The sequence below is a fragment of the Amblyraja radiata genome, chromosome 9 (assembly GCF_010909765.2).
Source record: "Amblyraja radiata isolate CabotCenter1 chromosome 9, sAmbRad1.1.pri, whole genome shotgun sequence".
Lineage (NCBI taxonomy): Eukaryota > Metazoa > Chordata > Chondrichthyes > Rajiformes > Rajidae > Amblyraja > Amblyraja radiata.
The window spans coordinates 10168182-10194909 of NC_045964.1; the positions used below are offsets into that span (position 1 = coordinate 10168182).

At 46.9% G+C, this 26728-nt stretch overlaps 1 protein-coding gene across 1 annotated transcript in view; it reads left to right on the forward strand.

Moving 5' to 3' along the window:
- The window catches only part of LOC116976759 (tyrosine-protein kinase receptor TYRO3-like), an 85356-nt gene that overhangs the window by 33362 nt on the left and 25266 nt on the right, over nucleotides 1-26728 (forward strand). The window contains exons 6-11 of the mRNA XM_033026651.1: nucleotides 600-715; nucleotides 11146-11341; nucleotides 12865-13007; nucleotides 18351-18492; nucleotides 20383-20503; nucleotides 22766-22872. Of these exons, the coding sequence (XP_032882542.1) occupies nucleotides 600-715; nucleotides 11146-11341; nucleotides 12865-13007; nucleotides 18351-18492; nucleotides 20383-20503; nucleotides 22766-22872 (825 nt within the window). The remainder of the gene's footprint in view (nucleotides 1-599; nucleotides 716-11145; nucleotides 11342-12864; nucleotides 13008-18350; nucleotides 18493-20382; nucleotides 20504-22765; nucleotides 22873-26728) is intronic.

Consider the following 26728-nt stretch of genomic DNA (forward strand, 5'->3'; position numbering starts at 1 on the left):
GGTCTGGAGTGTCACCCTTCCCCACAGCGATCCGGCTGTTCTGCAGTTTCTGGTCATTATTATTGACCACGAGGGCTGAGTCCCTTTAATAAGGACAGGCAGCATCTCTGGAGAGAAGAAATGGGCGACGTTTCGGGTCTGGACCCTTCTTCAGACGCCAATCAGAAGCGTCACCCATTCCTTCTCTCCAGAGATGCTGCCTGTCTCGCTGAGTTACTCCAGCTTTTTGTGTCTATCAACCAGCAGCTCCTTTCTACACATCTCTTTAATAAGGGGTTGACTCCGTTTGGAAATTGTTTTAACATCACATGGGTTCAGTATATCAGTCCCGCATTGTTGGCTGCTCGCACAGCAGAGCTGTTATGTTAGAGGGCAAGCTGCCATAAGATCCATCAGCACATACAATGGACACTATTTATTCTCTTAGTTCCAATCTGCAGGCGAGCTGCAGCCTTGATGCAGAGTTTTGTTTGAAGCCCTTGTCTGAGGGACCTTTCAGTCATTGTGTGCACGAGCTATTTATACCATTTGGGTGGGGGAGGGGGTGCGATGAGTTCTCTGTTTGTTAGCCACGTGTTGTTGACCCATTCGTTCTTCAGTTCCAGCAGACCGGCCCACCGATGTGATGATCCATGGCCTGACCTCCAACAGTGTCAGCATCTCCTGGACTGTCGCCTTCAATGGCTTCTCGTCACTTCGCAACTGCACTGTGCAGGTAAGCACGGTGAATAGTTCAAACAAGACAAAATAATGCTGCAGTAACTCAGCGGGCAAGCAGCATCAGCCTGAAGAAGGGTCTCGAGCCGAAACGTCACCCATTCCTTCTCTCCAGAGATGCTGCCTGTCCCGCTGAGTTACTCCAGCATTAGGTGTCTATCTTCAGTTTAAACCAGCATCTGCAGTTCCTTCCTACACAGTAGTTCAAGGAAGACGCACACTGCTTTCTTTCCTCGATGGTCTTTGCAGAAGAAGTGCGTGGAATTTATGGATAAGGTTCAAGGCATCTTGGTGCTAAATTGAACACAGATTCAGAAAGAAGAGAGCAGACCTGGAAATAGCAGGGAAAAAATTAATGACAGAATTTGGGAGCCAAAGTCTAGAAAGTTTAGTTTAGTTTAGTTTAGAGATACGGTACAGTGCAGAAACAGGTCCTTCGTCCCACCGAGTCCGCACCGACCAGCACATTAACACTATCCTACACACACTGGGGACAATTTCCATTTATACCAAGCCAATTAACCCACACACCTGTACGTCTTTGGAGTGTGGGAAGAAAGCAAGAAAACCCACACAGGTCGCGGGGAGAACGTACAAACTCCGTACAGACAGCACCCATGGTCAGGATTGAACCCGGGTCTCTGGGCTGCAACTCTACCGCTGCACCACCATGCCACCCCGTAGACAAGAAGGTCTATGCTTTAGTATATACACTTAAATGCATGAAGCACGGTGAGTGAGGCTAATCAACTGGAGATTATACAATAGAGATATTATCTTGTAGCTATTAACTGAAACATGGCTTAATGAGGGTTAGGGGTGGCAGCTGAATGTTCTTGGAACAAGTTGGAATAAACAAAGAGAGGAGGTGACGATATTTATTCAAACAGCAAACATAACTGTGGGAAGGGATGTTCAAAGGTTCAAAGGTTCAAAGGTTGATTTATTGTCACATACACCTAAATGTAGTGAAATTCCTTTTGCCAATGCAGCACATAAAAAAGAATACAAACATAACAATAATAAATAGCTTTAACATAAAAACATCCCCCCACAATGGTTCCCATTATGGGGGAAGGCACAGAGTCCAGTCCCATCCCCAATGTCCACCCATAGTCGGGCCTATTGAGGCCTCCACAGTTGCCTCTACGGAGGCCCGATGTTCCAGGCCGTCCTCGCCGGGTGATGATGTACCGGCGTCGGGAGAGTCCTCTCAGCGGCATGGGAACCCTGGAACGGCCGCCTCCCTACTCGAGACCGTGGCTTCCGGAGCCGACAAGGCCGCGCCGAATGGAGCTCAACTGGCGATCTCGTTGAGAGATCCCAGGCTCCCGATGGAAAGTTCAGCGCCGCCGCCCGCAGCCGCTCCTCAGACCCGCAGCTCCGCAACGGACCCAGCTCACCAGAGTTCCAGCTCAGCGACCCAGGCAAGGCACCGCCTGCCCCGCAATGGTGCTCCAGCACTGCACCGCCGTCCTCAGACCCGCAGCTCCGCGGCCGCCGGTGCCGCCGCCGCCGAGGCTCCGGGCGGTCCCCTCGCTCCTCAGACCTGCAGCTCCGCCGCCGATGCCGGTGCCGCCGCCGAGGCTCCGGGCGGTCCCCTCGCTCCTCGGACCCGCAGCTCCGCAGCCGCCGCCGCCGATGCCGAGGCTCCGGGCGGTCCCCTCAGGAAATGCCGCTCCAGGCCCGCTGGTAGGCCGCGAGGACGGGTCGAAAGTGCAGCCCGGAGAAAAGCTGCATCTCCGACCAGGTAGGGATCCTGAAAATTAGTTTCCCCCTTCCCCCCCCCCCCCCTCCCCACACATAAAAAAGCTAGAACTCCTTAAAAACAAAACACTAAACTAACTAAAAATAAGAAAAGAGAAATGAAAAACAGACAGCTGCAGGCTAGGCAGCCATACCCCCTACAGGTCGGCTCCAACATGTCTGTGGGAAGGGATGTCTGTGGGAAGGGATGAGATGTCAGATGGATCATCAGGTAAGCATCCACAAAATGAATTAAAGAACAAAGAGGGGTGAAAATGCAGTCGGGAGTGTGTTATAGCTCTCCATACAGTCTGAGGGAGAGCGATGGATGCATCACAGCTTGGTTTGGGAACAGCTCCATCCAAGACCGCAAGAAATTGCAGCTAATTGTGGACGCAGCCCAGATCACCACACAAACCAACCTCCCTTCCATTGACTCCATTTATACCTCACGCTGCCTCGGCAAGGCCAGCAGCATAATCAAGGATGAGTCGCACCCAGGCCACTCCCTCTTCTCCCCCTCACATTGGGCAAAAGGTATAGAAGTGTGAAAACGCTCACCTCCAGATTCAGGGACAGTTTCTTCCCAGCTGTTATCAGGCAACTGAATCATCCTACCACAACCAGAGAGCAGTCTTGAACTACTATCATTGCTCGGACTTTACTGGCTTTACCTTGCACTAAACATTATTCCCTTATCATGTATCTATACACTCGATTGTAATAATGTATTGTCTTTCCGCTGACTGGTTAGCACGCAACAAAAGCGGTGTTTGTACGTTCTCCCCGTGACCGCGTGGATTTTCTCCGAGATCTTCGGTTTCCTCCCACACTCCAAAGACGTACAGGTTTGTAGGTTAATTGGCTTTCTATAAATATAAATTCCCCTATTGTGTGCAGGATAGTGTTAGTGTGCGGGGATCGCTGGTCGGTGCGGACCCGGTGGGCAGTAGGGCCTGTTTCCGCGCTGTATCTCTAAACTGAAATTAGTTAGTGCTTGAGTAATGTGCTGGGGAGCATGCAGAGAAGATTTACGGGGATGTTGTCAGGATTGAAGTTTGTAGTAATGGGAATAGATTTGGGCAGGCTGTGATTAATTCTTTGTAATAGAGGACGTTGTGGGTGGACTTTATTGAACTGTATAATATTGAGGTTACAGTGGTTAAATGGGAAGGATCTATTTCCCTGAACACAACGATGACAAACCAGGAGATGTAGATTTAAAGTAGTTAGTAGAGTGCTTGGATAGGAGATGACCAAAACATAATTCACTCACAGGGTTGTGAGGGTTTGAAACTCACTAGCTAAATGGGTGATAGAAGCAGAAACTCTTTAGTCTAGTTTATTGTCACATGTACTGAGGTACAGTGAAAAGCTTTTGTTGCCTGCTAACATGCTTACAATCGAGCCATTGATGAAGCAAATGACATTTAGTGCAAGATTAAGTCCAGTAAAATCTGATTAAAGATAATCCAAGGGTCTCCAATGAAGTAGATAGTAGCGCAGGACCGTTCTCTAGTTTATAGGATGGTTCAGTTGCCTGGTAACAGCTGGGAAGAAACTCCCTGAACCTGGAGGTGTGTGTTTCCACACTTCTGTACCTCTTATCCGATGGTAGAATTGCTTTTTTTTGACCAGTGCAGTGGAAAAGGGGGAATGTTATCTTTCTATGTCGTAGACGTTCTATGATTCCCACAGCCCGTTCTGGCAGTTGAACGGGTGTTAGCAATAAAATTCAGTTCCAAAGGAATTATAAAGGTTCTACATGAGCGAAGAGCCATTAGACTGTTAAACACTACAATCTCCAATAGGCCATGAACTACATAGACTTGGGGACATTGGTTTTGTCTTTTTGCACTATTATTGTTTGTTTGATGTATTGATGTATGCTATGTATTTATGTGTGTGTGTGTGTGTGTGTGTGTGTGTGTGTGTATATGTATATACATACATATATACACGCACTTCTTTTTGTTTATTATATTGTTTACATTTTCTGTTGTGCTGCTGCAAGTAAAATTCTGTTTGGGACATATGCCAACAAAACGCTCTTGACTCTTGAAGATCTCATAAAGATAGAATACTTCCATTTATATCTAATCTTTCAGAATCTTGCTTCCTACACCCTACTTAACCAATTACTGTAACTGTCTTTGGAATGTAATTACAACAGACATGTGGCGGATTCCACAGACAGAAATGTGATAATGATCAGATAAATAGGTTTCCAATCCTATGAAGTTGTTGGAGGGATAATTATTGACCAGGACAATGATAGAGTCATAGGGTCTTACTGAATGGAAACTGGCCCTTTGGCCGAACATGTCCCATCTACACTAGTCCCACCTGCCTGTGTTTGGCCCATATCCCTCTAAACCTGTCCTATCCATGTACCTGCCTAAATGTTTCTTAAATGTTGCCTACCGACCTCAACTGCCTCCTCCGGCAGCTCGTTCCATACACCCATCACACTTCGTGTGAAAAAGTTACCCTGCAGGTTCCTATTAAATCTTTCCTCCCTCACCTTAAACCTATTTCCTCTGATTCTTGATTCCCCTGCTCTGGGTAAGAGGCCCAATGTGTGTACCCGATCTATTCCTCTCATGACTTTATACACCTCTATCAGATCGTCCCTCATCCTCCTGCGCTCAAAGGAATAGAGTCGTAGCCAGCTCAACCTCTCCCTATAGCTCAGACCCTCTAGTCCTGGCAACATCATCGTAAATCTTCTCTGTACCCTTTCCAGCTTGACAACATCTTTCCTATAACATGGTGCCCAAAACAGAACACAATAATTCGAAATGTGGCCTCACCAACATCGTGTATAACTGCAACATGATCTATACACAATGCTCTGACTGATGAAGGCCAATGTGCCGAAAGCCATTTTGTCCACCCGATCTAGTGAACACCATGCCTTAGCTCTTTTTCAAAGTTATGCCATGGGATTATATGCATCCAATGAAGAGGGAACTTGGGCCTTAGTTTAACAAGTACATAAGGTTTCTGAAGAAGCAATTTATTTTATTTTAGTTTAGAGATACAGCGTGGAAACAGGCCCTTCGGTCCACCAGGTCTGCACCGACCAGCGATCCCCACACATTAACACTATTCTACACACACTAGGGACTATTTTACATTTAGACCAAGCCAATTAACCTACAAACCTGTACGTCTTTGGAGTTTGGGAGGAAGCCGAAGATCTCGGTGAAAACGTACAAAATCCATACAGACAAGCATCCGTAGTCAGGATCTAACCCGGGTCTCTAGCGCTGTAAGGCAGCAACTCTACTGCTGTGCCACCGTGCCCCCCCCCAAGGATGAAGAGTTGCTAAACAGCGACGAATGGAGGCTGAAGACAGTCACAATAGATCAACCGGATTCTCAACCTAAGGAGTCAAAAGAAGAAAAAGTGCCCGCAGATCAAAATCTAAAGTGGAGGAGGTAGTTCACAAATTGCAGAAAGCATGCAACCATGAAGAAAAATGTTACAGATGAATTTTGTAAATCATACACGTTTTGCATTTTGCTATTTTGGCAGAGTGTATTCCAATGGATGGAAAGTGGTGATCTGCTGGTAATCATGAAAGATTCATAAATTGAGGGCATGTGCTCCAGAGAACAGCACGTCATGGCAAAAATCTGCAAACAGGACTTGGTACACAGGAGACTGAGCAAAGGAAGTGGCTGTAAGATGTTTGTCTTCGTCTTATCATGAACCAAATCCATGAATCCATCGGACAGTGGGCGTTTGGAGAAACAAGGAACTATAGATGCTGCCTTACCATGGATACACACAAAATGTTGGAGTAACTCAGCGGGTCAGGCAACATCTCTGCCGAATATGGATAGGGGATGGCCCCGACCCCGAAACATCCCCTATCCATGTTTTTCAGAGATGCTGCCCGACCCGCTGAGTTCCTCCAGCATTTTGTCTCCAATTGAGCGGGCATTTGTAGACAGCAAGACCAGTTGTGGAAGGGTCCACCAAGGCCAGATGTGGTCACTGCGGCTGTGAGGCCGAGGAAAGTCAATAAGAAGAGGCTTAGTGAGAAGGATTCTCATTCACGAGCTGCTAATGTGGCTGTGAAGTTCACCTGCAGCACCACGCTGAGAAAAGCAACCTAGATTTTTTTTGCTGAATTATTTTGATCATTTTTTTTGCTCAGGTTTTCCAGCACAAACTCGTGCATTGATTGTCGTTGCTTAGCAACTGCTGTAGTCGTGGCTTTTACAAGCCGGAGTGTTCTGATGTGTGTATCTCACAAAGGCAGGTCTGCCTCAGTACTTTAACCCTAGTTTACAGCCAGCTCCTTCTATTTTACACAGCTATCGAACGATTTGTGATTGAGATTGTCCTTCCAAAAGGTGCATTTTCATTTTATCAGCACTTGCCAGGTGACAGTGTGCTGGTTTGATTGCTTATGGGTACTTGAATCATTTCTCAATGCCTCGTGATCAAAGTCGTGCTCCAGTTAGATCATTCAGAGTTTCATTTAGTTTGGAGATACAGCGTGGAAACAGGGCCTTCGGCCCACCGAGTCTGCACCGACCAGCGGTAACACTACCCTACACACACTAGGGACAATTGACACTATACCAAGTCAATTAGCCTACACTTTGGAGTGTGGGGAGGAAACCGAAGATCTCGGAGAAAGCCCACGTAGGTCACGGGGAGAACGTACAAACTCCGTACAGACAGCACCCGTAGTTGGGATCGAACCCGGGTCTCCGGTGTTGCAAGCGCTGCAAGGCAGCAACTCTACCACAGCGCCACCATGATGCTTGGGAGGGGAGTCGGTTCCACTCCCCTTGCGCAATAAGGTGTGGGTGGATAACCAAGCAAAAGTCTGGTTTCCCTGTTCAGACAGGACGGACTGCACTTGAACCCGGCTGGGACCAGACTCATAGCAAACTGTACAACCAGGGCTGTAGTTAGAGATTTAAACTAAATAGTGGGGGTCAACAAAGTGGAAGTGTAAGGGTGGAGTTAAAGGAAAAGAGAGTGCAGGAAAGGTCACAGAAGTTTCCAGAAGTAATAAGATGGAAAGTTTAAGAAGGGATAAGAGAGTAAGGATGGTTAGAATCAGGACCGGTGTGAGAGGAGGGGTGGTGAATACTGAAATATAGGTGTTGTGTATTTGAATGCACGTGGTGTAAGGAACAAAGTGGATGAGCTTGTAGCACAGTTAGAAATGAGTAGGTATGATGTTGCGGGCATTACAGAGACGTGGCTGCAAGAGGATCGGAGCTGGGAGCTGAATATCCAAGTCTACACGTCCTATCGGAGAGACAGACTGGTGGGCAGAAGGGGTGGGGTAGCTCTGCCAGTAAGGAATGTAATTCGGTCCTCAGCAACATGTGACATAGGATCAGAAGATGCAGAGTCCTCGTGGGTAGAGCTGAGAAGCTGCAAGGGTAAAAAGACGCTGATGGGAGTCATTTCCCAAGTGAATTTGGGGCGTGCTAACCAGTCAGCAGAAAGACAATACATGATTACAATCGAACCATTTACAATCTTTAGATACATGATAAAGGAATAACGTTTAGTGCAAGGTAGGGCCAGCAAAGTCCGATCAAGGATAGTCCGAGGGTCACCAAAGAGGTAGATAGTAGTTCAGCACTGTTCTCTGATTGTGGTAGGATGGTTCAGTTGCCTGATAACAGCTGGGAAGAAACTGTCCCTGAATCTGGAGGTGTGCGTTTTCACACTTCTATACCATATGCGCTGCAATTTCTTGCGGTCGTGGGTGGAGCTATTCCCAAAGCAAGCTGCAATGCATCCTGACAAAATGCTTTCTATGTTGCATCTGTAGATGTTGGTGAGAGTTGTAGGGGACATGCCAAACTTCCTGAGCTTTCTAAGGAAGTAGAGGTGATCTTGTGGTGTCTCCTTAAGTTTTACTTGCCCCGCAGTGCACGAAATGTTAAGGAACTGCTGGAAACAGATGAGAGCAGAAAGGGAGCACCCTCTTACACTTATTTTTGTATTCTGGTTTAGATATACAGCATGGAAACAGCCCCTTCAGCCCACCAAATCACCACCCACCAACAATCACCTGTACACTAGTTCCATTCTGCACACTAGGGACAATTTACAAAAGGCAATTAAACCTACAAACCTGCATGTCTTTGGAGCGTGGGAGGAAATCAGAGCACCCGGAGAAAGCCCATGTGGTTGCAGGGAGAACGTACAAACTCTGTACAGACAGGATTGAATCCGGGTCTCTGGCGCTATATGGTAGCAACTCTACTGCTGCGCCTCCGTGCCGCCCCACTGGGTCACTCATTCTCATTCATTTACTTACTCTTGTTTCCCCTTATTTTTGGTTGCTCTTTCTACGCTCTTCCACACACTCACACAGACTCAGTCTACTGCACGCCTTCACACATTCCCCTTCTCTTGCTGGTTCACTCACTCTCGTAATCTTCCTCTCCCACACGTCTCCCACACACTTGCACTCACATCATGCACGCTTGCCCTCTCCCTCACTCTGGATGAGGCTCTTGGACTGTTCGGCCCTCCGCAGCACTCCGAAGTGGAGGACTAACACCAGGGATCTGTGAGAGTGGAAAGGATGGGTGTGAGGCCGCCACCACTGGGCTCCTGACATCGCACACCTTGTGGCGATCGGGAAGAAGTTGTTGTGATCTCACGATTCTCTCAGTTCAGCTGTTTGGTCATATGGTCATAAGTGATAGCCGTAGAATTAGGCCATTCGGCCCATCAAGTCTACTCCAACATTCAATCTTGGCTGATCTGTCTCTCCCTCCTAACCCCATTCTCCTGCCTTCTCCCCACCCGTACTATCTATCTCTGCCTTAAAAATATCCACTGACTTGGCCTCCACAGCCTTCTGTGGCAAAGAATTCCACAGATTCACCACCCTCTGACTAAAGACAATTTTCCTCATCTCCTTCCGAAAAAAACGTCCTTTAATTCTGAGGCTGTGACCTCTAGTCCTACTCTCCCACGAGTGGAAACATTCTTTCCACATCCACTCTATCCAAGCCTTTCGCTATTTGTTGACGAATAGTGACGAAGATGAGAGATTTGACTAATTGATTCAGCGTTGTGCAACTCTAGAACATGCAGGTGAACGATGAAGTGGACGATTGGAGGACGGACACGACCCAGCGTCGCATAATCACTACCGTACACTTCCTGCATTGATACCACCACAGGGCGGCACGGTGGTGCAGCGGTAGCGGTGCTGCCTTGCAACACCACAGACCCGGGTTCGATCCCGACTACGGGTGCCGGGTCTGTACGGTGTTTGTACGTTCTCCCCTGCGTGGGTTTTCTCCGAGATCTTGTACGTTTGTACGTTCTCCCCTGCGTGGGTTTTCTCCGAGATCTTGTACGTTTGTACATTCTCACCTGCGTGGGTTTTCTCCGAGATCTTCGGTTTCCCCCCCACACTCCAAAGACGTACAGGTTTGCAGGTTAATTGGCTTGGTATAAATGTAAATTGTCCCTAGTGTGTGTGTAGGATAGTGTAAGTGTGCGGGGATCTCTGGTCGGTGTGGACTCGGTGGGCGGAAGAGCCTGTTTCAGTGCTGTTTCTTTAAACTAAACAATCTCCATGGTGGTATCAATTACTCAAACTGTGCAAGGCCAGAGTGCAATAATGGTTTTACCGTTGCTCTTCAATTATAGTATTAAAGCAATGAATACCGGTAATCTTGAACTTCTTGTTAGTTTATTGTGGGGGGTAGATTTGAGAACCACTTTAAACATAGAATATAGAACAGTACAGCACAGGAATAAGCTCTTCAACGCACAATATTTGGGCCAAACATGATGCTTAGTTAAACTAATCCCCTGTTTGCACATGATCCATATCCCTCCATTTCCTTCATATCCACGTGTGTATCTTAAAGCTTCTTAAACTCCACTATTGTATCTACTTCCACCACCACCCCTGGCAAAGCGGTCCTGGCACCCACCAACCTCCATGCAAAAATACTTTTCCTTCACAACTTCTTTAAACTTTCCCCCTCTGGTCTTAAGCTGTACCTTCTAGTCTTTGACATCTCCACCCTGGGGAAAGGTGCTGACTGTCCACCCTACCTATACCTCTCATCATTGTGTATGCGTCTACCAGGTTTCTACTCAACCTTCGGAGCACCCATTTAACCGATCCAAGTCTGGTGTGAAGAAGGGTCTCGTCCCCGAAACGTCACCCATTCCTTCTATCCAGAGATGCTGCCTGTCCCGCTGAGTTAGCCCAGCATTTTGTGTCTATCTGTCTTTATAGCTAATACCCTCCAATCCGTAGAGCTTTCTAATGGCCAGTAAACCTCTTCAGCACCCTCTTCGAAGCCTTCACATCCTTCATGTAATGGGGTAACCAAAGAGATGCAACATAGCTTCTGACTCTCATACTCCATGCCCTGACCGATGAAGGCAAGCATGCCATGCATCTCCTTTACCACTCTCTAACTTCAATTGCCACTTTAAGTGGAGCTTTGCCTGAACCCAATGCATATACAATCAATGTAAATTAAGTGGTTTTGCAGTGTTCGGTAGGAGATTACAGGATTTCACATCTTTCTCTGTCGATGTGAATCTAAATGTACCTGGTTACTGCTGGCCCCATTTCGAGCACCGGCTAATTGTGAATAATTTGCGATGTGAATGAAATATGTGTCCATTTTCTCTCTTTCTATCCTCTCCAGGTTTTGGATCCGAACAAGCTCAATGCTACTTCAAACGTGAATGTCTCCTTCGAGGTGACGACTCCAGCGGTGCCGTTCACCTACACCGTCCACGGTCTGAGCCCGTTCACCAGCTGTGGCGTTCGGCTCACCTGCACCAACGAAGTCGGCCCTTCCGAGTTCAGCAAGTGGACGCACTTCCAGACGTCTGAAGGAGGTGACCCGAGTGTCCGAAAGGCCGAGAAAGAGTGGATGTGGAGAGGATGTTTCCAGTCGTGGGAAAGTCTAGGACCAGAGGGCACGGCCTTAGAATAAAATAACTTACCTTTATAGAAAGGTGATGGGGAGAAATTTCTGGAGGCAGAGGGTGGTGAATCTGTGGAATCCATTGCCACAGACAGCGGAGTCATTGGGTATTTTTAAAGAGGAGGTTCTTGATTAGTAAGGATTGATTCGTAAAGTCAGGGTTATGGGGAGAAGGCAGGAGAATGGGTTGAGAGGGAGAGATAGATCAGCCATGATGGAATAGCAGAGTAGACCCAATGGTCCAAATGGCCTAATTCTGGACCTTATGATAACGAGAGAAAATCATCAGAGCACTAATGCTCATTTTGCTGCCTGCTGAGCTTGCTACACTGCTCTGGTATCCATATAGCCTGGGCTACAGCCAGCCTGGGCTACAGCGAGTTCAAATCCCACTGCAGCAAGTGGAGGTTAAATTCCAGGAATTGAATAAATCTGGAATAAAAGATTTCCTCAGCAATGGAAATTCACGCAGCATGAAAACGGGCACTTCAGCCTATTGAGCCCGCGCACAGGCCATCAAGCACCAATTCACTGCAAGCCCATTCTATTCTCCTCTCATGTCTCCCAATTGCCCCCAGATCCACCACTCACTGGGGGCACTCTACAGCAGTCTGTGGATAAGGTCATAAGTGATAGGAGCAGAATTAGGCCATTTGGCCCATCAAGTCTGCTCTGCCATTCAATCATGGCTGATCTATCTCTCCCTCCTAACCCCATTCTCCTGCCTTCTCCCCATAAACCCTGACACCCGTACCAATCAAGAATCTTATCTATCTCTGCATTAAAAAATATCCACTGACTTGGCCTCCACAGCCTTCTGTGGCAAATAATCCCACAGATTCACCACCCTCTGATTGAAGAAATTCCTCCTCATCTCCATCCTAAAGCAACGCCCTTTAATACTGAGACTATGGCCTCTTGTCCTAGACCAGTTCAGTTCAGTTCAGTTTTATTTGTCATATGTAGGTTAACACAGGGTCAACGGTACAATGAAATGTGTTTGACAAGACAACGGGTCACCTCAGCAATGATATTACAAGGATAAAATAAAGGTTAAAAAAAAAAAGATAAAAGTGACATTGGTAGGTAAAAGACAATAATAAATAAAATAATCAACATATATGATGTGTTTATGAGTTCTGAAGCCTGATGGCATGATGATAAAAACTGTTCTTATGTCTGATGGTACGTGTAGCCATGCTCCTGTATCGCTCTCCCACCAGTGGAAACATCCTCCTATTTGCAACAACTTGTGGTGGGCCTGTTGTTGCTGTGTGGTGGTACGTCGTGGAGAGGAATTAGGACCTCTTGTTGACCTGATGCCAGCAGCACCTTGTATGTGGGACGCTGGCCACTGTTACTCATGCTTTCTCTTGTTACATGTTGGAGGTGGCACGTATCCCCTCAGTGACACGTGGCCTGCTTTCTTCACAGCTCCCAGTGCCGCGCCGAGGAACGCCATCTACTCCTACAACGGCTCGTCATTGGTGATCGAATGGAACGAGGTACTAGCGAGGGATACACACGGCATTCTCCTTGGATACATCGTGGAATGGACTGGGCCCGGGAGAAAAAAGGTGGCTGTTTGTAGATATACTCTTCCTTGATAACATGTTAGATGTATTGGGATTGTACGTGCAATCGTGCATTTTCCAGTCAACCTAACGCAGATGGTGTTGTGAAACCAAGCTTTCCCATACGGTCCATTGTCCATGGCTACAGATGATGTGATCGCTTTCTGCTCCTCATCACCTCCCCCCACCGTCCCAACTCCAAGCCTCCTGTCTGCCAATCAATTGCCATGACTAAAGGGCCTGTCCCACTTTCACGACCTCTGCCGAGTTTGCCCTTGACTCGTACTCGCAGCATGGTCGTCACGAGGTCGCAGGAGGTCGTAGGAGGTCGTGGGTAGGTCGTAGCAGGTCGTGATGCTAGTCGTAGGTACTCGTGGCATCAAGCAGGTCGGGGCATTTTTATAGCCTGATGAAAAATGTCCACGAGTAAAAAAGGTCGTGAATTAGGTCTTGAAAGTGGGACGGGCCCTTAAAACCATCAGTGGTTATCGCCAATCTCCAGCAATATAATTATGTCATTTGCAAGGCTTCCTGGCTTTCTGATATTTTTAACCTTCCCCTGGCTTGCCGATAACCCTCTCTCTCTCCCTCTCCCTCTCCCTCTCCCTCTATCTCTCTCTCTCTCTCTCTCTCTCTCCCTCTCTTAAAAATATCCATTGGCTTGGCCTCCACAACCTTCTGAGGGGTCGCTGATTTATTGCTGTTCCTCTTGCTTATTTAAAAGCACCGTCGCATGCAGACGGGTCAATGGCATGTACGTAGAAAGGACACAAGTGTGAGAAAAAACTCACCCCTCTTTGGAACAGCTACTGCTTCAGGCATCCAGTGAAAGGAAAGGCTGCACGTTAGATCTGCCCTGTCTGAGGAGATGAAAGTTTCCCTTCCAGGTTGCTAAAAATAGACCGAGTCCCAAACAGTATTTCTGTGTGTGGGTGGACAAACAAACATTGAGATTAATAATAAATTGCAGTTCTCCTCGGGGGAGATGGTTAGGGAATGTGGTTTTGTCGTTTCTTTTATTTAGTAGTGGCATTTTCTATGCAGACAGAGTGGGGCTAAACGTTTGGGGAAATGACAGGCAGGCTCTGGGAGGCATTTGAGGGGCTAGATGATTAATTGCTCCATTCTGCATTTTACTTGTGAATGTAGTTTTATAAAGAGGCCAGTCGATGCCCTGCATGCAGTTGAACAGATCAAGAAATATGTACCACCAGACTCGTGATTGGCTTCTTCCCACTATATTTCAGACGTTAGTTCTTCCCTAAGCTAAAGTATATGCCCCTACCAATCTTCCAACCTACCTCATTACATACGTTGGACTTTTTCTCTGGAACTGCAATGCTGCAACGCAGTAACACTATATTCTGCACTCTGGTATTTTTCTCTTTGCTCAACCTGGTGCTCATAGAGTCGGGCATGTACACGCTAGAATTTAGAAGATTGAGGGGGGATCTTATAGAAACATACAAAATTCTTAAGGGGTTGGACATGCTAGATGCAGGAAGATTGTTCCCGATGTTGGGGAAGTCCAGAACAAGGGGGTCACAGTTTAAGGATAAGAGGGAAGTCTTTTAGGACCGAGATGAGAAAATCATTTTTTACACAGAGAGTGGTGAATCTGTGGAATTCTCTGCCACAGAAGGTAGTTGAGGCCAGTTCATTGGCTATATTTGAGAGGGAGTTAGATGTGGCTAAAGGGATCAGGGGGTATGGAGAGAAGGCAGGGATGGGATACTGAGTTGGATGATCAGCCATGATCATATCAAATGGCGGTGCAGGCTCGAAGGGCCGAATGGCCTACTCCTGCACCTATTTTCTATGTTTCTATGCATGAATAGGTCATTCAGGCCTTCAGGCCGACTCTGCCATTCAATATGATCACAGCCGGTCATTCCAACAGTATTCTGTTCCAGCTTTCTCCACACACCCATTGATCCCTCAAAGCCGTAGAAGAATATCTATCTCCTTCCCAGCACACAGTTAGTGATTTGGCTTCAACTGCTTTCAGTGGGAGAGAATTCCACAGGTTCACACGTGACAGGGAAGCAATAATGTCTCCTCATCTCACTAATTGATGGATTACTCCTTATTGATACTGGTGTGGCACTGGTTTATTAGTGTCCCGTATACCCAGATACAGGGAAAATGTTTGCTTTTCAGTGAAATCAGATAATACTGTATACGGGTACTATCAAGCCACGTAGAAGTGCAAAGAGAAAAATACCAGTGCGGAATATGGTGTTACTGCATTGTAGCATTTACAGTTCCAGAGAAAAAGTCCAACATCGACAATGAGGTAGGTTGGAAGATCATTACCTTCAGGAAAAACTGTTCAGAAGTCTGATAATAGAGGGAAGAAGCTGATCATGAGTCTGGTGGTACATACTTCAAGCTTTTGTATCTTCTGCGAGATGGGAGCAGGAAGAAGAGGGAATGATCAGGATGAGAAATGTCCTTGACAGTGGAGTCAATGGTGGGGAGTCCGGGCTACAGCCACAACTCTGCAACTTCTTGCAATTCCTTATCCTTAGATCTGTGATCCCTGGTACTGAAACCCCCCCACCACCACACACACACGCACACACACACACACACACACACACACACACACACACACACACACACACACTCACTCACTCACTCACTCACACACTCACACACACACACACACACACACACACACACACACACACACACACACTCACACACACACACACACACACTCACACTCACACTCACACACTCACACACACACACACACACACATATATCAAGAATCAAGAACAGGTAGGCTGTCAAGTCAGTGAGAATTTTGTACGTTTCTGAAATCCTTTCTCAGTCTTATAAACTTTAGTTCATATAACCCATAATTAATCGAGTCAGAGTGTTGTAGGAAGATTCAGCATGGAAGCAGGCCCTTGGGCCCACTGAGTACATGTCAAGCATCAAGCATCTTTTTTTATACTAATCTCATCCTGACACATTTTTTCCCCACATTCTTATCAATTTCCCCTTCCCACACATTCTGCCATTTAGTTTAGTTTAGAGATACAGCGCGGAAACAGGCCCTTCGGCCCACCGAATCCGCACCAACCAGCGATCCCCGCACATTAACACCATCCTACATACACTAGGGACAATTTACACATACACCAAGCCAAATAACCTGCAAACCTGTACATATTTGGAGTGTGGGAAGAAACCAATCTCAGAGAAAACCCACGCGGTCACGGGGAGAACATACAGTACAAACTCTGTGGAGACAGCACCCATGGTCGGGATTAAACCCGTGTCTCCGCCGCTGTAAGGCAGTAACTCTACCGCTGCGCCGCCATGCCACCTAGGTGCAGGTGTTACCCTAGATACGTGGGGTAATTCACACTGGGCAATTAACCAACCCACCCACATGTCTATGACCTCTATTATCAAACCGGGGTAAACACAGTCAGAGGGAGATAGACACAAGAAGCTGGAGTAACTCAGCGGGACAGGCAGCATCTCTGGAGAGAAGGAATGGGTGACGTTTCAGGGTCAAGACCCTTCTTCAGAGGGAGAACATGCAAACTCCACACAGACAGTAGTCAAGGTCATCCTTGAACCTGGGTTGCCTGAGCTGTGAGGCAGCGTCTCCACTAACTGTACCAGTGGGCTGTTTGTTTCCTATCACATTCTCCCGGGACATTACGAAATAAAATGATTGACCAAGAAATTAAATTATCTTTTCTCTTTTAAACTAACGTATAATCTGTACCGTTTCCAATCCATTCATCTAGATCTACCAGTAATTTCCATTTCCATCCAGTCCTCATTTAATAGCCTAGACCGTCTTCACTAATCTTCTGTGCCTCTTATCTCCCGTCTGATCTAGTCTGTAATTTATGTTGCACCATTACTTGGCATTCAACAATAAATGAGATTAAAAAACACCAAATCCACCAGTTTTGAAGACAGAGATGTGATTTTTAGTTTAGTTTAGAGATACAGCGCGGAAACAGGCCCACCGAGTCTGCGCCGACTAGCGATCCCCGCATATTAACACTATCCGACACTAGGGACAACTTTTTTACATTTACACCAAGCCAAATAACCTACAAACCAGTAGGTAGACAAAAATGCTGGAGAAACTCATAAGGTGAGGCAGCATCTATGGAGCGAAGGAATAGGCGACGTTTCGGGTCGAGACCCTTCTTCAGACCCAACCCGAAACGTCGCCTATTTCCTTCGCTCTATAGATGCTGCTTCACCCGCTGAGTTTCTCCAGCATTTCTGTCTACCTTCGATCTTTCCACCACCTGTAGTTCTTTCTTAAAGACCCACAAACCTGTACGTCTTTGGAGTGTGGATTGAAACTGAAGATCTCGGAGAAAGCCCACAGGCTCATGGGGAGAACTCCGTACAGACAAGCACCCGTAGTCGGGATCGAACCCGGGTCTCTGGCGCTGTAATGCAGCAACTCTACCGCTGCGCCACCGTGATCTCCTCCCCATTCGGACTGCACACCCATTTAGTGACTAACTTGCTTGTGATACGCGACGGTCAGAAATGTTGTGTACTTCTGTCATGCGGTGATTACATCTCGATTACCGAGCCTAGATTAAACGGTTTTCTCATGGCAGGAGAAGATTAAAAGAGAGCGGCTGAATTGATTGCAGCATCGACCAGGAATAAGAAGCCCTTTGAGAACTGAAAAGAGTTGCAGAGCTTTGTGAATCATGCCAGTGGTCTCCAGGGAGACTAAAATACTATGAGCTGGGCAGTCATTGTGATTATAAGATGAGCTTTGTGTGTGATACTTGAAAACAGTGGCAGGACATTCAGTCGATGCGGAACCATTTCTGGCCAATATCACCCGCACTAATACAGGTGTCAGAAGTTATGGGGAGAAGGCAGGAGAATATGGTTAGGAGGGAGAGATAGATCAGCCATGATTGAATGGCAGAGTAGACTAGAGGGGCCGAATGGCCTAATTCGGCCTAATGTGGCCCTTGTGGCTAAAGGAATCAGGGGGTATGGAGAGAAGGCAGGCACAGGATACTGAGTTGGATGATCAGCCGTGATCATATTGAATGGCGGTGCAGGCTCGGGCCGAATGGCCTATTCCTACACCTATTTTCTATGTTTCTATGTTTCTATTCTACTCCTATTCCCAATGAGCATGGAAGCAGGCCTTTCAGCCCAACTCATCCATGCCGTTCAAGATGTCCCATCCGAGCAGGTCCCATTGGCCGTGGCCCGGCCCGTCCCACTCCAATCCTACGAGACACTTGTGAGGCTTACGCTGCGGTTGTAGGTGACGTCGTTGTACCTTTTCCCTTGAATAACGTGAGGCGATGTGTTGCTTTGCAGGAGATCTCAGTCGCTGCAGGGACCCAAGCAATCCTGCCCTCTGTCCATCCTTCCGAGAATGATTTGTTTCGGGTGTGTGCACGGACGGCAGCCGGACGTGGCCCATGGAGTGCACCAGCGCGTCTATTAGGTCAGGAGCAAGGTAAAGGAAGCTATCTCTCGCGGGTGAGTAAGGCTGGAGTCTAATGAATCGCACTGTGACAACACAGCCCCGAGAGTGAGCATCTCACCTCCCATGTTTATCGTGCAGCACAGGAGGAGAGCGCCCGTGTCTGGTCTGGTTTGTTGGAAGAGCTTCCCAATCATTCCCATGCCCTCTTTAACTTTAGTACAGACACAAAATGCCGGAGTAACTCAGCAGGCAGCATCCCTGGAGAGAAAAAACAGGTGACGTGTCGGGTCGAGACCCGGGTCTGAAGAAGGGTCTCGACTCGAAATGTCACCCGTTCCTTCTCTCCGGAGATGCTGCCAGTTCCGCTGAGTTACTCCAGACATAAGATACTTTATCCAGCATCTGCAGTTCCTTCCTCCCCAATACCTCTTTAACTTAAGTTCAGCTCAGTTCAGTTTATTATCACGTGTGCCGAGATACAGTGAAAAGCTTTTGTTGCGTGCTATCCAGTCAGTGGAAGGACAATACATGATTACAATCGAGCCATTTACAGTGTATACATACATGATAAGAGTATAACGTTCAGTGCAAGGTAAAGCAAACATCGGCAGGGTTGGAGATTGACCCTGCAAACACCAGCCCATCATGATTGTAAATTAAGCAAATCAGTTGCCGTAGTATCAATCCGTGAGGTCCCCATCCCAACAAAACAACCTCTCGTTACTCCCGTTTCCTGATATTTTTGTCTAATTTCTATCGCACTCGATGGCCTCCAATCTTGATGCCAAGCCCATCATTTGGCACCTTTTGGAAGTGTGTGTATCCATCCACCATCTACTGACCCCCCCACCTTTGTACATTCCTCGTTCTGGGTTTTAATAATATAATTTCATGTTTGTGCAAGATTACGATAACTGGCCACTTAAATGTCATTATCATTAGAATGCACATGACACTTGCAATGCCTTGTAACTGTATCTTTGACTGTTGGCAGACCAATTTGCCTCCAACTAAATCAAGTTGTATTGTATCGTCCCGTATCGTCATATTGACCACAACAACTATATTTCCCAGCAACCCCCACCCCACTCCCGAAGACCTGTCCTCAGTTCCAAATGTATAGTGGCTGTTCAGTTATGTTTGGGGGCTACTGAGGTTTGCAGTAGATGGTTCAAGACTAATGGCAATCGCTAGTCCTTGCAACAGCCTGGTGACCATCTGTAAAGGTGCACAACAATTTGTGCGCCAATGTGTTAACACCCAGAGGTTGAACTAACTGCTGGTGTTATGATCCTTCCCACTATGAATCATGGTGTTATGTTTTCCATGCTATCTTTTGCAGCTTTCTAATAGACTTTACCCCCCCCCCCCCCATCAGAACACACCTACCAGTAGCCGTCGCTCGGTGAACAGACGCGAGCTAGGGGTGGGGTTGGGGGGGAGAGAGGGGTCGTGTAAAAGATCTTCTTTCCCAGAGCGGGGGATGCTTCCCATGTGAAGGAGCGTTGGCACAAATGTGCACGAGCAGGCGGGTCACCCACACCCTGCCGCTCACCCTCGCCCTCCAGACTTTACCCTCCTGCCCATTATTGGCCTCTGACTGCTCTGCCTTTTCTGGGCTTGGCACCAAACGACGGACAGGGACGGACCATGTGGGAGTGAGGACGTCGCTGCCGGGGGGAGGACAAAGGAGGACCCGGCATAGGGGGACCGCCGTGAGGGAGGGGGAGGGTGAGGGGGAGGGGGGGAGAACTAAGGGGGACCTGGCAGGGATACTTTGTAAGTATACAAAGGAGCCCTTTATGTGGTGACTCTTTGCATACCTTGGGTAAGCAAGCAAAGAATTTCATTGGGACTTGTCACATGTGACAATAAAGTATTCATTCATTCATTCATTCATTCGTGACTTGTACATTGCAGGTCGCCGAAGGCCACGGATATCATGGGCACCTTTGATCATCGGCATCCTCTGTGCAGCCATAACTCTAATCAGCGTTCTGCTTGTGGTGTACCACATCAGGAAAAAGGAGATGCAGTTCGGGTGAGTGGGCGGCCATCGCTCGGCCTTAGTGTACTAACAAAGGCAGAGATGCCCTGGGCTTAGGACTTCCTCTGCACACCTACTGTACCTTCTTGGAAGAACTTCCTTGAAACCTACTTCATTGACCCAGCTCTCGATCAACTGCTTTACGATCTAAGATTCATAGAGTAATACGGCACGGAAACAGACCCAAAGTCCATGCCAACCAACATGCGTATTCAGACTAATTCCATTTGCCTGTGCTTGCCCCATATCCATCTAAACCTCTCCTAAGACAGACACAAAATGCTGGAGTAACTCAGTGGGACAGGCAGCATCTCTGGAGAGAAGGAATGGATGACGTTTTGGGTCGAGACCTATCATCAGCCATCTTCAGATCCTTCTTCAAACCTGTCCTATCCATCTTAAATGTAATTACATCCACATCTACCACTTCCTCTGGCAGGATCATTACATGTAGCAATCATCCTTTGTATGACAAAACCTGTCCCTCAGATCCCCTTTAAATCTTTCTCCTCTCGCCATAAACCTTTGCCCTCTTGTTCGAACCATTTTATCTCCTCTTCCCATTCCCACTCTGTATTGAGCCTCCTCCATTGACAGAGTGAGGCCACATGCAAACTGGAGGAACAGCGCCTCATATTCCACTTGGGCAGCTTGCAACCTAACAGGGTGAACGTTGAATTCTCCATTATTAGGTTGCTAACCATTAGACAATCCTGCCCCATTCTCCACACCCCCTTTCTTCACCCTTGTCTTCCCTGAACCTGTGCCCCATTGATTTGCACCCAATTTTCCCTTTCACCCTACTCCTGTCCACTTCCACCTATATTCCTTCACAATTCACACCTCCTTCTAACCTGATCACATACCTTTTGTCTCCTCATCTCTGGCTTTTTGTCCAACCAACCTCAAATCATGTGTGTGTGTGTGTATATGTGTGTGTGTGTATATGTGTGTGTGTGTGTGTATATGTGTGTGTGTGTGTGTGTATATGTGTGTGTGTGTATATGTGTGTGTGTGTGTGTATATGTGTGAGTGTGTGTATATGTGTGTGTGTGTGTGTGTGTGTGTATATGTGTGTGTGTGTATATGTGTGCATGTGTGTGTATGTGTGCGTGTGTGTATATGTGTGAGTGTGTGTATATGTGTGTGTGCATGTGTGTATGTGTGTGTGTGTGTATATGTGTGTGTGTGTGTGTATATGTGTGTGTGTGTGTATATATGTGAGTGTGTGTATGTATGTGTGTGTATATGTGGGTGTGTGTATATATGTATATCTGTGTGTGAAATATATACTGAACTTTTTGTTGTTCTTTATTATGGGTTTATGTTTCCACATCTGTTGTGCTACTGCAAGTAAGAGTTTCATTATTCCGTTTTTGGACATACGGCAATGAAACACCCTTGACTCCTCTGTGTTTATTTGTTTGGCAAGGAATCCCCATCCCCCACCCCCCATCACTACCCCCTCCACTGATGGCCCTTTCTACCACCTCCACCACTCCTCTTTGTCTTGGACACCGCCCTCTGGCCTTCTGCCCTCTCTTGATCTTTTATTTTCTAAGTGCTGCCATAATTGCAACCGCCTTGACTTCTCCACTCCCCCCTCACCAGCTCCACACTCACCCCATCCAAATGCACAGCTCTCCCGGCTCTGCACCAAACCCAACCTCACCACGCAATGTTGGCTGTCCATGTCCATCCACAGACTCTCCCTGACCTGCTGAATTTCTCCAGTAACTCAGTAACTCCAGTAACACCACCCACACCATCCTGGCCACACACTCATCTATCTGCTACCTTCAGGTAGAAGGTACAGGAGCCTGAAGACTGCAACGACCCAGGTTTAAGAATAGCTACTTCCCCACAGCCATCAGGCTATTAAACCTGGCTCGGACAAAACTCTGAACATTAATAACCCATTATCTGTTATTTGCACTTTATCAGTTTATTTATTCATGTGATTTGTAGTCAATGCCTACTATGTTCTGTTGTGCTGAAGCAAAGCAAGAATTTCATTGTCCTATCAGGGACACATGACAATAAACTCTCTTGACTTGACATGACCTGCTCTTTGCTCCAGTCTCCAGCACCTGCAGTCTCGTGTGCTCCAGACATGTTCGAAGAGGAGAAATGAGATAGTCTAGGCAGTGAATGGTTTTTGCTGGCGTGACTCGGTGATTGAGAGATGCACACCATTCAGTGTGCTGCATAGTTTTGTGACTCTGGTGCTAATTGTTCAAGTCATTCCCCCCACAGACCTGCCTTTGCTCCAGCCGCTGCATCCAATGGAGTGGGCCAGGTGGTGCAGTACAGGGCAGGACGAAGCTACAACCGTAGAGGATCAATGCGCATTGAGGCCACATGTACGTGAGTTGGATGGCTTTTTGATTCTTTGCTGCCACAGTTTAGCTTGGAGATACAGCGCGGAAACAGGCCTTTCGGCCCACCCAGTCTGCGCCGACCAGCGATCCACGCACACTAACGCTATCCTACGCACACTAGGGACAATTTACAATTATACTGAAGCCAATTAACCTACAAACCTGGACGTCTTTGGAGTGTGGGAGGAAACCGGAGATCCCGGAGAAAAGCCGTGCAGGTCACAGGGAGAACGTATAAACTCCGTACAGACAAGCACCCGTAGTCAGGATCGAACCTGCGTCTCTGGCGCTGTAAGGCAGCAACTCTACCGCTGCGCCTCCGTGCTGCCCTTCACAATCTTCCCCTTTAAAAAAAAACTTTATTTCTGGTCATGGAAGATCCCAGTCACTTCCACATTCTCCTCTCCTACATTTCTGTCACCTCTGGAAGTCACTTTGAGCCAACCAAATATAACTTTATGTTTATGTACCAACAGCCTTTCCAGCAGGTATCTCACTTTTCTTTGGTCTGTTGGCATCTGTGTCTCTGTCAGGTCCTCCAATCACCCACCTTATGTTATTCTCTCCACAATTTTTCTCTCAGGTGACCTGTTGCCTTTATGACCTTGAATGTCAGAACACTGGCTGTCGAACTCCAGATTTTCCGTCACCATCTTAAGTAGTGTCACGTGTCCCCTCTGGGGTCACCCTTTCCTAACATCCAGGGTAGTTCTGGAGTGAAAGGATATTTCTGAACCACTGTCGCAGCTCTATCTCCCCAGCCTGAAACTCCCTGAGGAGTTCATGATGAAGAGTCCGAAGAAGGGTCTCAACCCGAAACGTCACCCATTCCTTCTCTCCAGAGATGCCGCCTGTCCCGTTGAGTTACTCCAGCAATTTGTGTCTATCTTCGCGTTCGTGATGAGTCTTTATTCAAACTAATGTCCACTTTGTGCATATCACGCCTCCTACCTCCTCTGGCCTGCTGCTCTCTTAGATCACCACTTCTACACTTTGCAGCAAATTGTGGACACAGCCCAGACCATCACACAACCCAACCTCCCTTCCATTGACTCCATTTACACCTCACACTGCCTCGGCAAGGCCAGCAGCATAATCAAGGATGAGTCACACCCTGGCCACTCCCTCTTCTCCCCTCACCCATCGGGCAAAAGATTTAGAAGTGTGAAAATGCACACCTCCAGATTCAGGGACAGTTTCTTCCCAGCTGTTAGCAGGCACCTGAATCATCCTACCACACCCAGAGAGCAGTCCTGAACTACTATCTACCTCTTTGGTGACCCTCGGATTATCCTTGATCGGACTTTACTGGCTTTACCTTGCACTAAACGTCATTCCCTTATCATGCATCTGTACACTGCAAATGGCTCGATTGTAATCATGTATTGTCTTTCCACTGACTAGATAGCTTGCAACGACCAAAACTAAACTTCCCCTCTTATCTCCCGCTCCGGCTACAATGCTAATTTTCACAGAATCTCAGCCTACCTTTCCACCCTCCCTCTGACATCCCTTCCAAATGTGCCTCCGTTGGCTCCTTTATTTTGTGTGTCCAGGGCAAGAGAAAATTTCATTCCAAAAATTGATTTAACATCATAGAAGTATCTGTTTCAGTTGACATTGATTCTGGCCACTACCTCTGCTCTTGTTGGGTCTCGGTATGTTTGCCTGCTGTCTTTCACTATAACTGTTGCTTTAACACAACTATCTCCATCATTTGGAACACACAGTGGGCAGTACATAGTGAACATAATTCTCAATGACAAATATCTAATAAACCTATAATTGGTACACTAAAAATATCACACTCAAAGTTTATCAGTCATTGACCTTGCATCTGTCCTCACGCTGTCTTGCACCTTGACCTCTTCTCCTCTCTTCTCCCTTTTCTCCCTTCTCTTCCTCTTCCCTCCTCTTCCCTTCTCCTCTCTTCTCTCTTCTTTCTCTTCTCTTCTCTCTTCCCTTCTCCTCTTCTCTTCTCCTCCTCCTCCTTCCCCTCCTCTTCTCTTCTCTTCTCTTCCCTCTTCCCTTCTCTTCCCTTCCCTAAACTGTGCCTTAATTTCTCACTTTCCTATCATTCGTCTTTGCACAGATCCATCTACCACTTTCCCATCTGAGGTGTAAATCTTGGGTTCTTGCTCCACTAGAACAGTCTTGGGACAACACCGCACACACAGAGGCCCCATGATCCACTCACAGGTTTCCCAGGACCTGATCTTCCTGGATTGCCTAAATTATGAATAAACTACCAGGTCTTAAGATGCACCATCGTATCCTCACCTGTACAGTGTAGGTGGGTTCTAACAGTGTTGTTGCACATACTGCCTCTCAGATCAGGCGGAGATAACAACAGAACATCCTTTATTGAGCCTGCCATTCTCAAGCTAACCAACAGTGTTTGGTACAGCGATGTATCAAAGTCATACCCTGTGCAACATTCAATTCTTAGAATTCCATTCATGCATCAAGACATTCTCTGAGTTGAAACATAGAAACATAGAAAATAGGCGCAGGAGGAGGCCATTCAGCCCTTCGAGCCAGCACCGCCATTCATTGTGATCATGACTGATCGTCCCCAATCAATAACCCGTGCCTGCCTTCTCCTCTTATCCCTTGATTCCTCTAGCCCCTAGAGCTCTATCTAACTCTCTCTTAAATCCATCCAGTGATTTGGCCTCCACTGCCCTCTGTGGCAGGGAATTCCACAAATTCACAACTCTCTGGGTGAAAAAGTTTTTTCTCACCTCAGTCTTAAATGACCTCCTCTTTATTCTAAGACTGTGGCCCCTGGTTCTGGACTTGCCCAACATTGGGAACATTTTTCCAGCATCTAGCTTGTCCAGTCCTTTTATAATTTTATATGTTTCTATAAGATTCCCCCTCATCCTTCTAAACTCCAGTGAATACAAGCCTAGTCTTTTCAAGGTAGCTTTCAAAAAATTAAACATGGCAGACAACAGTAGACAAGAATCCAGAGATGAACGAAGGATATCAGATAATTGTAGTGTGGAGGAATCAGTGACCAATGGACTTAAGTGAAAGACAAGAAGAAGTCTTCTTACTCGTCAACATGACGTGGAGCTGAAAGAATGATAGCGATGAATGTTGAATAGGAATCGAATAAGTACTTCATTAGGAGAATATTTTAGTGCTGTTGGAAAAAAGCAGGTGAGGGACTAATTGAAGATCTCTCTTGGAGAGTTGACTAGGGTGCCTCAATGTATGATTACTGAATTAAACTAACGTTTATTTCTTAATGAAATGCAGATGTGAACCAGGTCCGTGACATTATTTTGATGGCTGAGTGGAAAGAACACACACACACACACACACACATGGTGGAGGGGGCGTGTTAAACACACCTCTACACACTTTGCTGATTGCAATTTTCATCCTCCATTTATATCTCTCCCATTTTCTCGGGTGTGAATCCAGCCTCTGTCTTAAACCTGCTGATGTAATCCACCCCCGCTGACTGTGGCAGCCTGTTCCACACATTCTCTTCCCTCGGTGTGAAGTACAAAGACCGCACCATCCGCTTGCTCGTTGTGTTAATCATATTGTGAAAGCAACACCAAGCTGGAGCAGGCAATATCTATTGTGTTTGCGCCGGAGAATTTTAATCAGCATCAGAGCCATTGATTCTAGTGCTGTTGAAGCCAATACAGCTTAAGCTTGTGATAATCCACTGACATATAGCGGAAAGTTTGATCGAGGTGACGGTAACATTGCATTACTAAAGAGTCTAACTTTAGATGGAGGTGAGTTGAAGCCGTTTGATATTTTTAGACATTTATTTCAGTGTTAATCACCCCTGTGCTGGTGAAAACTGCTCTCA